This window comes from Mustelus asterias, unplaced genomic scaffold (assembly GCF_964213995.1).
Source record: "Mustelus asterias unplaced genomic scaffold, sMusAst1.hap1.1 HAP1_SCAFFOLD_1654, whole genome shotgun sequence".
NCBI lineage: Eukaryota > Metazoa > Chordata > Chondrichthyes > Carcharhiniformes > Triakidae > Mustelus > Mustelus asterias.
Genome location: NW_027591599.1, coordinates 46,610 through 62,308, shown reverse-complemented (window position 1 = coordinate 62,308; position 15,699 = coordinate 46,610). Strand labels below are relative to the sequence as shown.

General features: G+C 49.7%; 1 protein-coding gene across 1 annotated transcript in view; it reads left to right on the top strand.

Moving 5' to 3' along the window:
- The window catches only part of LOC144488550 (SLIT-ROBO Rho GTPase-activating protein 1-like), a 45,659-nt gene that overhangs the window by 18,140 nt on the left and 11,820 nt on the right, over positions 1–15,699 (top strand). The window contains exons 6-7 of the mRNA XM_078206610.1: positions 4,046–4,270; positions 6,376–6,455. Of these exons, the coding sequence (XP_078062736.1) occupies positions 4,046–4,270; positions 6,376–6,455 (305 nt within the window). The remainder of the gene's footprint in view (positions 1–4,045; positions 4,271–6,375; positions 6,456–15,699) is intronic.

Below are 15,699 nucleotides of genomic sequence, written 5' to 3'. Positions count from 1 at the left end.
AGGTAGTGGAAGCAGATACGATAGTGACTTTTAAGGGGCATCTGGACAAAGGCATGAATAGGGTGGGAATAGAGGGATATGGTCCCCGGAAGGGTAGGGGGTTTTAATTCAGTCGGGCAGCATGGTCGGTGCAGACTTGGAGGGCCGAAGGGCCTGTTCCTGCGCTGTAATTTTCTTTGTCCTTTGTTCTATAAGGGGCAGGATTTTCCTGTCCTGACAGAATGATGACCATGCAAAGATCCATTGACCTCGGGTGGGATTTTCCGGTTTTGGGGCGAGCGCAGCTGGGAAATCCCGCCCCATGAGTCACTCGCTCAAGGAATTTTTTCCATCAAAGGATTGCTATTCTTTAGAATTCTGTTCCCCAGAGAACAGTGGAGGCTGTGAGTCACTGAATGTCGTTACGATCTCAGTTGATGTTATAACTGGACGGGACACTTCCAAGAATGGAACCCTGGCTCAAGAGACCTTTTAGAAGAAAGTGGAGGAACAGAATCACAGAAACACTAATCAGCTTTAACAACAAGAAATAAACATTTATTAATTGGGCGGCACGGTGGCACAGTGGGTTAGCACTGCTGCTTCACAGCTCCAGGGACCTGGGTTCGATTCCCAGCTTGGGTCACTGTCTGTGTGGAGTTTGCACATTCTCCCAGTGTCTGTGTGGGTTTCCTCCGGGTGCTCCGGTTTCCTCCCACAGTCCAAAGATGTGCAGGTTAGGTTGATTGGCCATGCTAAAATTGCCCCTTAGAGCCCTGAGATGTGTAGGTTAGAGGGATTAGTGGGTAAAATATATGGGGATAGGGCCTGGGTGGGATTGTGGTCGGTGCAGACTCGATGGGCCGAAGGGCCTCTCTCTGCACTGTAGGGTTTCTATCTATCTTTCTATCTATCTAAACATGAAAAAATTAGATGTTGATACAATACCCCCTTATCTTAACAAATACACATAGATTTTAAGATTAACACAGATTACGAAGTGCAAAGTTTCATGTGGAGCACTAGCATTGACTAACGAGGTTGAATGGCCTTTTTCTGTGCTGTAAGTACTGTGCAATGCTTTATAAAACTACATCCCATCCTACTCCTTGATTGGTCCAACAGGAGATACAAACACAGAAACTAGGAGGCCATTTGGTCCTTTGAGCCTGCTCTGCCATTCATTATGATCATGGCTGATCATCCAACTCAATAGCCTGATTCCGCCTTCCTCCCATATCCTTTAATGCCCTTCGCCCAAGGGCTATATCCAACTGCTTCTTCAAAACATGCAATGTTTTGGCCTCAACTGCTTTCTGTGGTAGTGAATTCCACACATTCAACGCCTTCTGGGTGAAGAAATTTCTCCTCATCTCAATCCTAAAAGGTTTACCCCTTATCCTCAGACTGTGACCCCCTGGTTCTGGACTCCCCCACCATCGGGGACATTCTTTCTAAATCTACCCTGTCTAGTCCTGTTAGAATTTTGTAAGTTTCGATGAGATTCCCCCCCCTCATTCTTCTGAACCCCAGTGAATACAACCCCAACCAACTCAATCTCTCCTCATATGTTAATCCCGCCATCCCAGGAATCAGTCTGGTAAACCTTTGCTGCACTCCCTCGAGAGCAAGAACATCCTTCCTCAGATAAGGACACCAAAACTTCACACAATATTTCTTATTGAGGCCCTGTATAATTACAGATATATCTGTTCCTATTCTCAAATCCTCTCGCTATCAAGGTCAATGCACCATTTGCCTTCTTCACCGCCTGCGGCACCTGCATGCTTACCTTCAGCGACTGGTGTACGAATTCACCCAGGTCTCGTTGCACATTCGCCTCTCCCAATTTATAGTCATTCAGATGACAATCTGTCTTCCTATTTTTAGGGCGGCACGGTGGCACAGTGGTTAGCACTGCTGCCTCACAGGACCAGGGGCACGGGTTCGATTCCAGCCTTAGGTGACTGTCTGTATGGAGTTTACACATTCTCCCCGTGTCTGCGTGGGTTTCCTCCAGGTGCTCCGGTTTCCAAAGATGGGCGGATTAGGTTGTTTGGCCATGCTAAATTGTGTCTTAGTGTCCCAAGATGTGTAGGTGAGGAGGATTAGCCAGGTAAATACCCAGGGTTACGGGGGTAGGGTCTGGGTAAGATGAGAACCGTTGGAGAGTTGGTGCAGACTTCATGGGCCAAATGGCCTGCTTCTGCACAACAGGGATTCTATGATTCTATTATTTGATTTGATTTGATTTTGATTTATTATTGTCACATGTATCAGTATACAGTGAAAAGTATTGTTTCTTGTGCGCTATACAGACAAAACATACCGTTCATAGAGTACACAGGGGAGAAGGAAAGGAGAGAGTGCAGAATGTAGTGTTACAGTCATAGCTAGGATGTAGAGAAAGATTAACTTCCCACAGAAGATGTGTGGGTTAGGTCGATTGGCCATGATAAATTGCCCCTTGGTATCAGGGGGATTAGCAGGGTAAATATGTGGGGTGACGGGAATAGGGCCTGGGTGGGATTGTGGTCGGTACAGACTTGTTGGGTCGAATGGCCTCCTTCTGTACTGTAGAGAATCTATGAAAACAAAACAAACCTCGAGAACCTCTCTCTGTCTCCATTCGCTTGACCTGCCCAATGAAAATGGGGAATTTGCGGCCGATATCCTACTGCTGTTGCACAGCGAGGGTTTTCTGAAGCTGTCGGTGTTTGGTTCTACTTATTTTGAGCTTCACAATATTACAGCAAACTGGAAGCTTCACGCACACACAGCGCTGTAACAAGCAGCTGCTCCCTCTCACCCAATCCCCAGATGGCACGCCAATCTTTCCAATTGCCTTGCGTTTGCCTCGAAGGTATGGCGCCTTGTTTTTTTGTTTTGTCACGTCATATTTAACCAATGTTTAGAAATGCCTTTACCTGTGTGTGAGAGAGACAGAGGAGCGACACCCACTCTTACCCTTAACGCAGTGGATATTGGAATCATGGGAGGTTTGGAATCAATCCGTTCATGTGGAAAATATGGAGCACCCACCGTGAGAACATGAACCCCACCAGGTTAAGGTGCAAAGGTCATTTAAACTGTCCACTGACCTGCACACAAATGTGCCTGGGATTGGCTGAGGATTTGTGACATCTGTAACTCCCCCCCCCCCCGCCCCAGCAGTAGCCCCCCACCCCCCTCACCCTCCCGCTTCATGGCTCCCATTGATGGAGGCCCACCCTCATGGATTCCCCCACTCCCTGGCAGAGGGCCACCCCCCCCTCCCCAGAACTCCCCCTGGTGGAGGTCTCCCCTCCCCACCCCCGTGACGCCTCCTGGTGGAGGGCACCCCCCTCTCCATGGCACCCCGTAATAGAGGATCCACCCGCTCGCGACTCCCCCTGGTGGAGGACACCCCCTTCGCGACTTCCCCTGGTGGAGGACCCCCTCTTCGCTGCTCCCCTTGGTGGAGGACCCCCTCTTCACTGCTCCCCTTGGTGGAGGACCCGCTTCACTGCTCCCCCTGGTGGAGGACCCGCTTCACTGCTCCCCCTGGTGAAGGTCCCCTTCGCTGCTCCCCTTGGTGGAGGACCCCCTTTATTGCTCCCCCTAATGAAGGACCCCCTTCACTGCTCCCCCTAATGGAGGACCCCCTTCACTGCTCCCCCAGGCGGAGGGCCCCCTTCGCCACTCCCCTGGTGGAGTGCCCTCCCTTTGCGACTCCCCCTGCTGGAGGAGTTGTCTTGCCAACGTTTTGAAGCTGCCTGGGAGAGTCTCTGAGAAGCAGTTTGCTTCACGACGATTTTGTACCTTCATTTTGTCGAGGGCCTTCCTCGAATAAGAAAGAACACGGGAATATCGGAGGGTTTGGGCAGGAATGGGGAAAGTAGAATATCCTTTGAACCGAGTCGAATAGACTTTGTGAATTTGGGACTGCTTCATAACATTTGGATGGATTCCGGTTACGTAAGCTTTAGCTACGCTCCAGTAACTGTGCTTGTCTGTTCCAGTAACTCCAGCCAATCTCCCGAGTCCGTGCCCGATCTCTCGCTGATTGTCTTGTGTCTCTTGGCAGCCTCTCTCAATACAACGATGAGAACATGATGGATCCTTACAATCTGGCCATCTGCTTCGGCCCAACACTGATGCCTGTCCCCGATTCGCAGGATCAGGTCTCGTGCCAAGCCCATGTCAACGAGCTGATTAAAACCATCATCATCCACAATGAGTTGATCTTCCCCGATTCTAAAGACCTGGAAGGACCCGTGTATGAAAAGTGTATGGCTGGCGATGACTATTGGTAAGCTAAAATCACCGCCCAACTCCTCCAATCCTTTCCCAGTCTCTCTTCCCCCCAATCCTTTCCCAGTGTCTTCCCCACAATCCTTTCCCAGCCTCTCTCCCCCAATCCTTTCCCAGTCTCTCCCCCAATCTTTTCCCAGTCTCTCCCCCAATCTTTTCCCAGTCTCTCCCCCAATCCTTTCCCAGTCTCTCTCCCCCAATCCTTTCCCAGTCTCTCTCCCCCAATCCTTTCCCAGTCTCTCTCCCCCAATCCTTTCCCAGCCTTTTCCCCCCCAATCCTTTCCCAGTCTCTCTCCCCCAATCCTTTCCCAGCCTTTTCCCCCCCAATCCTTTCCCAGTCTCTCTCCCCCAATCCTTTCCCAGTCTCTCTCCCCCAATCCTTTCCCAGTCTCTCTCCCCCAATCCTTTCCCAGTCTCTCTCCCCCAATCCTTTCCCAGTCTCTCTCCCCCAATCCTTTCCCAGTCTCTCTCCCCCAATCCTTTCCCAGCCTTTTCCCCCCCAATCCTTTCCCAGTCTCTCTCCCCCAATCCTTTCCCAGTCTCTCTCCCCCAATCCTTTCCCAGTCTCTCTCCCCCAATCCTTTCCCAGTCTCTCTCCCCCAATCCTTTCCCAGTCTCTCCCCCAATCCTTTCCCAGTCTCTCTCCCCCAATCCTTTCCCAGTCTCTCTCCCCCAATCCTTTCCCAGTCTCTCTCCCCCAATCCTTTCCCAGTCTCTCTCCCCCAATCCTTTCCCAGTCTCTCCCCCAATCCTTTCCCAGTCTCTCCCCCAATCCTTTCCCAGTCTCTCTTCCAGCTACGTTTTCTTCCAAGTCATTTATATATATTACAAATAACAAAAGTCCCAGCACTGATTAAGGCTTGGGATGTTTTATTAGATAAAGGTGTTATGGGAGGAGGTGGTGTTATAGTGGTGTTTCACTGGGTTGGTAACCCAAAGACCCAGGGTAATGCTCCGGGAACCCGGGTTCGAATCCCACCACAGCAGATGGTGAAATGTGAATTCAATAAAAGTCTGGACTTAAAAGCCTAATGACCATGAAACCATTGTCGATTGTCATAAAAATGTATCTAGTTTACTAACATCCCTTTAGTCTGACTTGAGGGCAATTAAGGTTGGGTAATGAATGCAGGCCCAGCCAGTGGCACATCCCACAAATAAATTTTTAAAATGTCAATGTAAGTTATTGGAGAATATAAGTCGCAGGGAGAAGGGGCGGGGCAGCTGAAGGTGAGGGTGGGAAAAGAGAATGACGGGATGTACAAGAGGCCAGAGTCGGAGGATCAGAGAAGATTGTGGGTCTGGAGGAGGTGACAGAGATAAGCAGTGGCCCGGGGAAGGCAGTGGCGAGATTGAAATGCACCGTTTGCCAAACAAATTCTCTTCAGTTTGGAAACAGGTGGAGAAAGTGTCGCGGGGGGGTGGGGGGAGGTGTGTGTAAAGTGTGTGTTGGTGGGGGAGGGGAATGAGTTCCAGGTTTCCAGTCCCCTTTGAGTGAGCAAATGCTTTCTGGCATGAGCACTGAACGGCCCGATCCTAATCTGAAGGTTATGCCCCTTGGCAAGGCCCCCTTTCCTCTGTACCCATCCTTTTGGGATTCCATCCTTGAACCTCTTACTCTCCTTTACGATGCTCCTTACCTCTTTGCCTAATCTGTCTTAACATCTCCTCACGTGAGGGTTGGCACAGTGGTTAGCACTGCTGCCTGACAGCGCCAGGGCCACGGGTTCGATTCCCGGCTTGGGTGACTGTCTGTGTGGAGTTTGCACATTCTCCCCGTGTCTGCGTGGGTTTCCTCCGGGTGCTCCGGTTTCCTCCCACAGTCCGAAAGACGTGCTGGTTAGGTGCATTGGCCGTGCTAAATTCTCCCTCGGTGTACCCGAACAGGCGCCGGAGTGTGGCGACGAGGAGAATTTTCACAGTAACCTCATTTCAGTGTTAATGTACGCCTACTTGTGACACTAATAAATAAACTTCAAATTAGACATCGAATGAAAATGATTGAGGTAACTGGGTTGTATAATCAGGACCACTCTGCCTCCAGCATTGTGCGGCTGTCTACACAAGTAACCTGTGTTTTGTTTTCCCCACTCTGTCCAACAGCGACAGTCCCTACAGTGAACATGGCACACTGGAGGATGTTGATCTCGACGCTGGCACAGAGGCGCACACCAGCGAAGATGGTACGTTCCTGCCGAGCAAACCTACTTTTGGAAACACCTGGGGAGCCAAATTTTAATGGACACTTTTCCCTAGTTTTGTGTGTAACATGAATTTGGGTTCGATAAAGAAAGGGACATGGTTTTCTTTGAATAGTGCGGGACAGATTCCTAACATTGAAATTGATGCACAGAAAAGTCCTATTGCGAGGGTCGGGGGGTGGGGGGGCAGTGCCCTTAAGCGCCAAGCCAGACTTCCCAACCTACATTCTTGGGGGACGAAACTCCCAGGAGGGACTGAGTAGACTGGGACTATACTCATTGGAATTCAGAAGAATGAAGGGAGACATAGAGACATATAATATTATGGGGAATAAGATAGAAGCAGGGAAGTTGTTTCCACTGGCAGGTGAAACTAGAACTAGGGGGCATGGCCTCAAAATAAGGGGGAGCAGATTTAGGACTGAGTTGAGGAGGAACCTCTTCACCCAAAGGGTTGTGAATCTGTGGAATTCCCTGGCCCAGTGAAGTAGTTGAGGCTGCCTCGTTGAATGTTTTTAAGGTAAAGGTAGATACATTTTTCAACAGTAAAGGCGATGGCCTAGTGGTATTATCGCTAGACTATTAATCCAGAAGCTCAGCTAATGTTCTGGGGACCCGGGTTCCAATCCCGCCACGGCAGATGGTGGAATTTGAATTTGATTGGAAACAATATCTGGAATTAAGAATCTACTGATGTTCGTACACCGAGGGAGAATTTAGCACAGCCAACGCACCTAACCAGCACGTCTTTCGGACTGTGGGAGGAAACCGGAGCACCCGGAGGAAACCCACGCAGACACGGGGAGAATGTGCAAACTCCATTGTCGATTGTCGGAAAAACCCATCTGGTTCACTAATGTCCTTTAGGGAAGGAAATCTGCCGTCCTTACCCGGTCTGGCCTACATGTGACTCCAGAGCCACAGCAATGTGATTGACTCTCAACTGCCCTCAGGCAACTAGGGATGGGCAATAAATGCTGGCCAGCCAGTGACGCCCATGTCCCATGAATGAATTTTTAAAAGTAAAGCAATTAAGGATTATGGCGAGCGGGCGGGTAAGTGGAGCTGAGTCCATGGAAAGATCAGCCATGATCTTATTGAATGGCAGTGGTTAGCACCGCTGCTTCACAGCTCCAGGGACCTGGGTTCGATTCCCGGCTTGGGTCACTGTCTGTGTGGAGTTTGCACATTCTCCTCGTGTCTGCGTGGGTTTCCTCCGGGTGCTCCGGTTTCCTCCCACAGTCCAAAGATGTGCGGGTTAGGTTGATTGGCCATGCTAAAATCCCTTAGTGTCCCGGGATGCGTAGGTTCGAGGGATTAGTTGGTAAGTATGTAGGGATGTGGGGGTAGGGCCCGGGTGGGATTGTGGTCGGTGCAGACTCGATGGGCCGAATGGCCTCTTTCTGTGCTGGAGGGTTTCTAAGATTCTAAGATTCTAAGGAGCAGATGGCCTACTCCTGCTCCTAGTTCTTATGAAACTCCATGTCCAAAGTGGGAATTTATAAAAAAATGAAAATCGTGGGCTAGATTTCATATCCCTCCATGGCCTTGCCCTTTCCCTATCTCTCTCTAACCGTCCCCCAGTCCCACAACCTTCCGAGATATCTGCACTCCTCCAATTCCAGCATTTTGTGCATTCCCGATTTCAACCTCTCCACCATTAACTGAAGCACCTTTGGCTTCCAAGGCCGTAAATTCTGAGATTCTCTCCCTAAACCTCTCCAACTCTCCACCTCGCGGCCTTCCTTTGAGGCTTCCTTAAAACCTTACTGTTTGACCAAGGCCACATGACCACATATCGCCTGATGCGGCTGGGTGTCTGATCTCACTTCCTAACGCTCCTGCAAGATGGGCGCTACGTAAATGCAAGTTGTTGTTGACGACGCTGAACAGCGAAAGGAAGGCCACGTTTTGATTTGAGGTGCTTGGGAGCAAAGTGCGAGTCTGTGTTTGACGTGGGCATGGGCGGGGGTAGTGGAGAAATATAGAAGCAGGAGTAGGCCATTCAGCCCTTCGAGCCTGCTCTGCCATTCATTTTGATCACAGTAAGAAGTCTCACAACACCAGGTTAAAGTCCAACAGGTTTATTTGGTAGCAAATACCATAAGCTTTCGGAGCACTGCTCCTTCGTCAGATGGAGTGGAAATGTGCTCTCAAACAGTGCAAACAGACAAAATCAAGTTACAGAATACTGACTTGAATGCGAATCCTACAGCCATGATGTGGAGATGCCGGCGTTGGACTGGGGTAAACACAGTAAGAAGTTTAACAACACCAGGTTAAAGTCCAACAGGTTTATTTGGTAGCAAAAGCCACACAAGCTTTCGGAGCTCTAAGCCCCTTCTTCAGGTGAGTGGGAATATATGCTCTGTTTGTGAACAGAATTCCCACTCACCTGAAGAAGGGGCTTAGAGCTCCGAAAGCTTGTGTGGCTTTTGCTACCAAATAAACCTGTTGGACTTTAACCTGGTGTTGTTAAACTTCTTACAATCCTACAGCCAGCCAGGTCTTAAAGGTACAGACAATGTGGGTGGAGGGAACATTAAACACAGGTTAAAGAGATGTGTATTGTCTCCAGACAGAACAGCTAGTGAGATTCTGCAAGCCCAGGAGGCAAGCTGTGGGGGTTACTGATAATGTGACATAAATCCAACATCCCGGTTTAGGCCGTCCTCATGTGTGCGGAACTTGGCTATCAGTTTCTGCTCAGCGACTCTGCGCTGTCGTGTGTCGTGAAGGCCGCCTTGGAGAACGCTTACCTGAAGATCCAAGGCTGAATGCCTGTGACTGCTGAAGTGCTCCCCCACAGGAAGAGAACAGTCTTGCCTGGTGATTGTCGAGCGGTGTTCATTCATCCGTTGTCGTAGCGTCTGCATGGTTTCCCCAATGTACCATGCCTCGGGACATCCTTTCCTGCATCCATTCATTTTGATCACAGCTGATCACTGAATTCCATATTCTGATTCCCTATTTCCCCCAAATATCCCCTGATCCTTTCAGCCCCAAGAGCTGTATCTAATTCCTTCTTGAAATCACAGTGTTTTGACCTCAGCTATTTTCTGTGGGAGTGAATTCCACACATTCGCCACCCTCTGGGTGCAGAAATTTCTCCTCACCCCAGTTGTTAAAGGTTTACCCCTTATCCTCAAACTATGGAGGAATGTAAATCAGGCAGGAAAAGAAATCGAATCCCCGTTTAGGCAGAGTTTAGTGTGGTGGAAATTAGCGGCCTCTGATTGTAAATGGCTCAGACTCTCTCGGATGAGCCCCGAGGCCTGGGTACGGCAGATCGAGGCAGTTCGAGTGCAGGAAATGTACATTGGATGGAATGTAAACAGCCAATTTATGATGGTTTCCTGCCATTATCAGGGGCCACATTCAGGACCGCATCATTGGATGCTGCAGTAGTGAGTGAAGCTGGAGTGACCCAAATGATTGACCTTGATTCCAACAGGACAGCAGCGAGTGGCGTAGACTGACATTCAACCCACAACAAAGGACAGTTTTGCCCTTATACATGTTCCTATCACACTCTCCAGACACCTAAACATTTCAGGATAAAGAGATAACTTTTCAAATACAGTCACCATTTGTTTCATAGAATGACAGAATCATACGGTGCAGAAGGAGGCCATTCAGCCCATTGAATCTGCACTGACTCTCCAACAGAGAGTCCTAACCTAACTCCTAACCCTACCCTGGCCCTATCCCCAAAACCACATGTATTTACCCCGCTAATCCCCCTAGCCTACACATCACATCTTGAGACACTAAGGCACCACATCTACAAACGTCCACTCCCTCCCTCACCGACGCTCAGTAGCAGCAGTGTGTACTATCTACAAGATGCACTGCAGCAATTCACCAAAGATCCTTAGGCAGTACCTTCCAAACCCACGACCACTTCCATCTAGAAGGACAAGGGCAGCAGATACATGGGAACACCTCCACCTGCAAGTTCCCCTCCAAGCCACTTACTGTCCTGACTTGGAAATATATCGCCGTTCCTTCGCAGTCGCTGGGTCAAAATCCTGGAATTCCCTCCCTAACGGCATTGTGGGTCAACCCACAGCACGTGGACTGCAGAGATTCAAGAAGGCGGCTCACCACCACCTTCTCAAGGGCAACTAGGGATGGGCAATAAATGCTGGCCAGCCAGCGACGCCCCATGTCCCATGAATGAATAAAAAAAAACTAAGGGGCAATTTAGCATGGCCAATCTACCTAACTTGCGCATCTTGGGACACTAAGCAGCAATTTAGAATGGCCAATCCACCTAACCTGCACATCTTTGGACACTAAGGGGCAATTTAGCATGGCCAATCCACCTAACCTGCACATCTTTGGACACTAAGGGGCAATTTAGCATGGCCAATCCAGCTAACCTACACATCTTTGGACACTAAGTGGCAATTTAGCATGGCCAATCCACTTAGCCTGCACATCTTTTGGACCATGGGAGGAAACTGGAGCACCCGGAGGAAACCCATGCAGACACGAGGAGAACATGCAAACTCCACATAGTCACCCGAGGCCAGGATTGAACACGAGTCCCTGACGCTGTGAGGCGGCAGTGATTTGGAGATGATTAGCTCACATCTTGTTCGAACGCTGTTGTTTGCAGTCTACGTGGACCAGACACATTTCCAAAATGCAGTTGCCTCCTCTGCAGTTGGCAGTTTCGAAGCCCAGAGTTACCAACAAGAAAATGGTGGGGTGGACAGGTTCCTGTTACTATTAGAGAGATTCTGTCACAGACAGATTCTAATGTCCTCAGATAAATCCTTTTGTTCAGGAACTTGGGGGTGAGAGGAGGTTTGCGGGCTGGTTGATGGAGTATCTGTTACACCACCAAGGACCCAGAGAGAGGAATTCAGCAGAATTGTATGTGAAATAATTGAGATGGGTGATCTGTCCTTTCATTGATCCCTCTCAGAGTAGCGATACAAAGGCACCGGGCGGAATTGAAAACCGTATTGATTGAAGTGACATCTGCTAAAGTCATTCTGCTGACCAGCGGCAGTGATGAATTGGCCTGATCCCATCTGATGGGACTCGTGCCAAATTGGAAAAGCACTCCCGCATTAATGGCCCAGAGTTCACTGCTCATCATCTGCTGAACTTGCATTGACTTATTGCAGCACAAGCAGGACGAGTTACAGCAAAACTGCCACTTTGTTTCTGTTCTAAAGGCACTTTGAACATCGGAATTGCTGGAGGCAAAAAGGCCGTCGACTGTCCTTATCACCACCCTGGTAGTTACAGTAATGGGGTTCTGGCCTGATTATAGTAATCAGCCTCCATCAATTAGTCTACAACAGACTCCCACAGGCACCATTGAGTCCTTCCATACTCATTGGGCACCGCAGGGAGTGGAGTGCGATATTGACCCTTTTAATCACCTTTTGGTTTGATGTTTTACGTTCCCTTTATGCTTTGTTTTTGTCCCCCTTTCAGCGGCTGCCCTTCTTGCTTTGTCCCTCAGTTTGTCTAATTTAATTTAGTGTGTTTTGTCAAAAAGAACAACACAAAGCAAGGGAACCAGGAATCCAAAGGAACCTCTTCTTCCTGAGGTCGCTGCACTTTGTATTGGGAAAAACCTTTCTTCGCGGCACGGTAGCACAGTGGTTAGCACTGCTGCTTCACAGCTCCAGGGACCTGGGTTCGATTCCCGGCTCAGGTCACTGTCTGTGTGGAGTTTGCACATTCTCCTCGTGTCTGCGTGGGTTTCCTCCGGGTGCTCCGGTTTCCTCCCACAGTCCAAAGATGTGCGGGTTAGGTTGATTGGCCAGGTTAAAAATTGCCCCTTAGAGTCCTGAGATGCATAGGTTAGAGGGATTAGCGGGTAAAATATGTGGGGGTAGGGCCTGGGTGGGATTGTGGTCGGTGCAGACTCGATGGGCCGAATGGCCTCCTTCTGCACTGTAGGGTTTCTATGATTTCTATGATTTTTCTCTGGTGCTAAGCTGACAATTTTTTTTTTCATTCCTGGGATATGGGTGTTCCTGGCAAGGCCGACCCTTATTGTCCACTCCGACTTGTCCTTGAGAAGGTGGGTGGCGAGCCACCTTCCTGAAACACTGCAGTCAGCGTGGTGTCCATCCACCCACAGGTCGGGAGCTCCAGGAATTGGACCCAGTGCCGGTGAAGCTTTCCTTCACAGTTTCTGGTTCAGAATTCGGGGTTGGAGTTGCTGCAACTGCTGCCTTTGTCCTTGGGAGTTTGGGTGATGCTGTTGAAGAAGCCTTGGCCAATTGTTGGAGTGCATCTTCAAGATTGTGTTCTCCCCGTGTCTGTGTGGGTTTCCTCCGGGTGCTCCGGTTCCCTCCCACGGTCCAAAGATGTGCGGGTTAGGTGGATTGGCCGTGCTAAATTGCCCCTTAGTGTCAGGGGGATTAGCAGGATAAATGTGCGGGGTTATGGCAATAGGGCCTGGGTGGGATTGTGGTGGGATTGTGATAGGTACAGACTTAAATGGCCGCCTTCTGTGCTGTAGGAATTCTATGATTCTATGAGGATTCTATGAAGATTATACACACCACACCCACAGTGTGACAGATGTTTAAGGATGGTGGCACAGAGGTTAGCACTGCTGCCTCATAGCACCAGGGTACAATTCCAGCCTTGGGGTGACAGTCTGTATGGAGTCTGCACATTCTCCCTGTGTCTGCGTGGGTTTCCTCCGGGTGCTCCGGCTTCCTCCCACACTCCAAAGATGTGCAGATTGAGTGGATTGGCCATGCCCCTTGTGACCCAGGTTGTGTGGGTTAGATGGATTAGCCATGGTAAATGCATGGCGTTACATGGAAAGGGCGAGGGTGTGGGACTGGGTATGATGCCCTTTTGGAGAGTCGGTGCAGACGCAATGGGCTGAATGGCCTCCGTCTGCACTGTAGGGATTCTATGATGTTAATTCCAAGATTCATTGAATTAAGTTCCATGTGGGAAGATTGGGACTCGTGACCCTCTGCCTTGCTAATCCAGCGCCTTAACCATCACCCTAAATCCCCTCGTTGACTCTATCCCAGCGGCACCCACTCTTGACATGTGCTTCTCGAGCAGTCAGAAGCCCCGAAAGACGCTGTCTCCAGCACCCATGTGTCCCGGTGTCCCCCCCCCCAACCTGCAGCCAAAACACAGCATTCTCCATCGTACATGGATGATTTAAGATGGTTGCATTGTGACAGGCGGCACTGAGAAATTGACGTCCGATTCCTGCCCAAGTGTGTGCACCATACACACAAAACGAATCGGGAGAACACCAAGCACCAGCAATACCAGCTTATGGGACTCCATCAGTGGGACTTCCCGGCCTCACCGTGGCGGGTTTCCCCATGGCGAATCCATTCGATCCGGCCAGCGGCAAGGCTCTGGTTTCGGAAGCAGTGCCCGTGAAGGCTGGAGCTAGTTGGCAGCACAAACACGGAGAAAATAGGCAGGTCGGTATGGCATTAACCCCCCCCCGACGACCAAGTCACAAGTGGGCAAAGGACTGATACAAACAGAAAGATGCAGCACATGGAGAGAGGCCATGCGGCCCATCACACCCGTGCTAGCTCTTTGAAAAAGCTATCCAATGAGTCCCAGTCACCTGCACGTTCCATTCCCCTTTACCCTCCACCTTCCCTTCTCAAACCTTTAACCCCTTCCCTTCTGAAAGTTATGATTCAATCTGTTTCTACCAGGCAATTCACTCCCAATCACAATCTCCTGTAACCTTCTCCTCATTTTCCCCCCTGTTCCGTTTGCCAATTATCTCCAATCTGTGGTCGCGAAATCTTCCTGCTGGTGGAAGCTGTTCCCCCTTATTTCCTGCATCATAGCCCTTCATCATTTTGGACCCATTCTCCTGTCTGATCTGATTTGATTCAGACCACCGCACTTTTTGTCGTTTGAAGACCCGTGAGCTGACGGTTTGGAAAATGACCTCTGTTGGAACATTGTATGTTGAGCAGCAATAGCATTTTCTGGTACTTTTGATTGTGGATGTCTGATGCTTCTCCAAACACAACCTGCCCCTGTCGGCTGAGCTGCCACTCGAAGTCTATTAGGAGCATTGGGGAGCGTTTGTTGTCTAATCCTTTAGTGTGGCACTAATTAGACTTGACGTTGCCCTGGATCTGAAGACTGGCACTGCTGATCCTGTCACAGGATGGCAGTGGGATTGCTTCCAAAACTCGGACCAGGTCGCAACCTCAGTGTTTTTCCATGAGCAGTCACAGTGCCCCCCAGGGATCACAGCAAAGCCCATCGCTGTCTCCTCAACTCTCTTGACAGATTTGTCATCAGGTTTTGACCTGACTGCGGGGATGTGAGAGTGCTGTAGTGCGTTAGCGGGGCCAGATCCTGTATCCATTGGCAACATCAGACGTGACTCAGTTGGTGGCACGCTCACCTCGGAGTTCGAAGGTCGTGCGTTCTCTATCCCTCTTTTCCCCCCCTCACTCTCTTCCCTCTTTCCCTTTTTTCCCTCTTTCCCTTTTTTCCCTCTATTCCCTCTCTCCCTTTTCCCTCTCTCTCTCTTTTCCCTCTTCCTCTTTCATTTCCCTCTTCCTCCCTCTTTTTCTCACCCTCCCTCTCTTTCCCTCTCTTTTCCCTCTCTCTTCCCCTTCTCTCTCTCTTCCCCTTCTCTCTCTCTTTCTCTTTCCCACCCTTTTTCCTGACCCACACCCATGGACATCACTCCAGAGATAGGACATGTCTCCTTTCCTTTGTGCTCTGCACTTTTCTTTCGGCTCACGTCCAACCCTTAAGAAGTGCTAGGGTTAGGGGTAGGGTTCCTAGGGTTACCATTCCGAGGGTTCTCTGCGATCCTGACCAACAGTGGGTCATTTTGGATCTGTCTTAATTCAGGTCAGTGATTTGGAAGCTTCAGTATCCTGTTCAGCAGGATATTTAGTGCGATTAACACCTGCGTTGATGGCATCCAGTAAAGTTGGATTGGTTACCGATGTACATCAGAGATGCCATTCCGGGGCTAAGCATAACCCATTTTGTCTGAGAGTCGCTAGGGAAACCAATAAGCAAAGATACTCCTTCCCCCTCTTACTCCCCTCTCCTATTTCTATTTTTCTCTCCTCTTTCCCTCTCTTCTCTCCACCTATTTCATCGCTCCCTCAATCTCATTCCTTTTCCTTTTCCTCCTTTATCATTCCCTCTCTTTCCTCCCCTCTTCATTCTGCCCTGACTTTCTTCCCTTCCCATCTTTCATTCTCTTCTCCTCTCT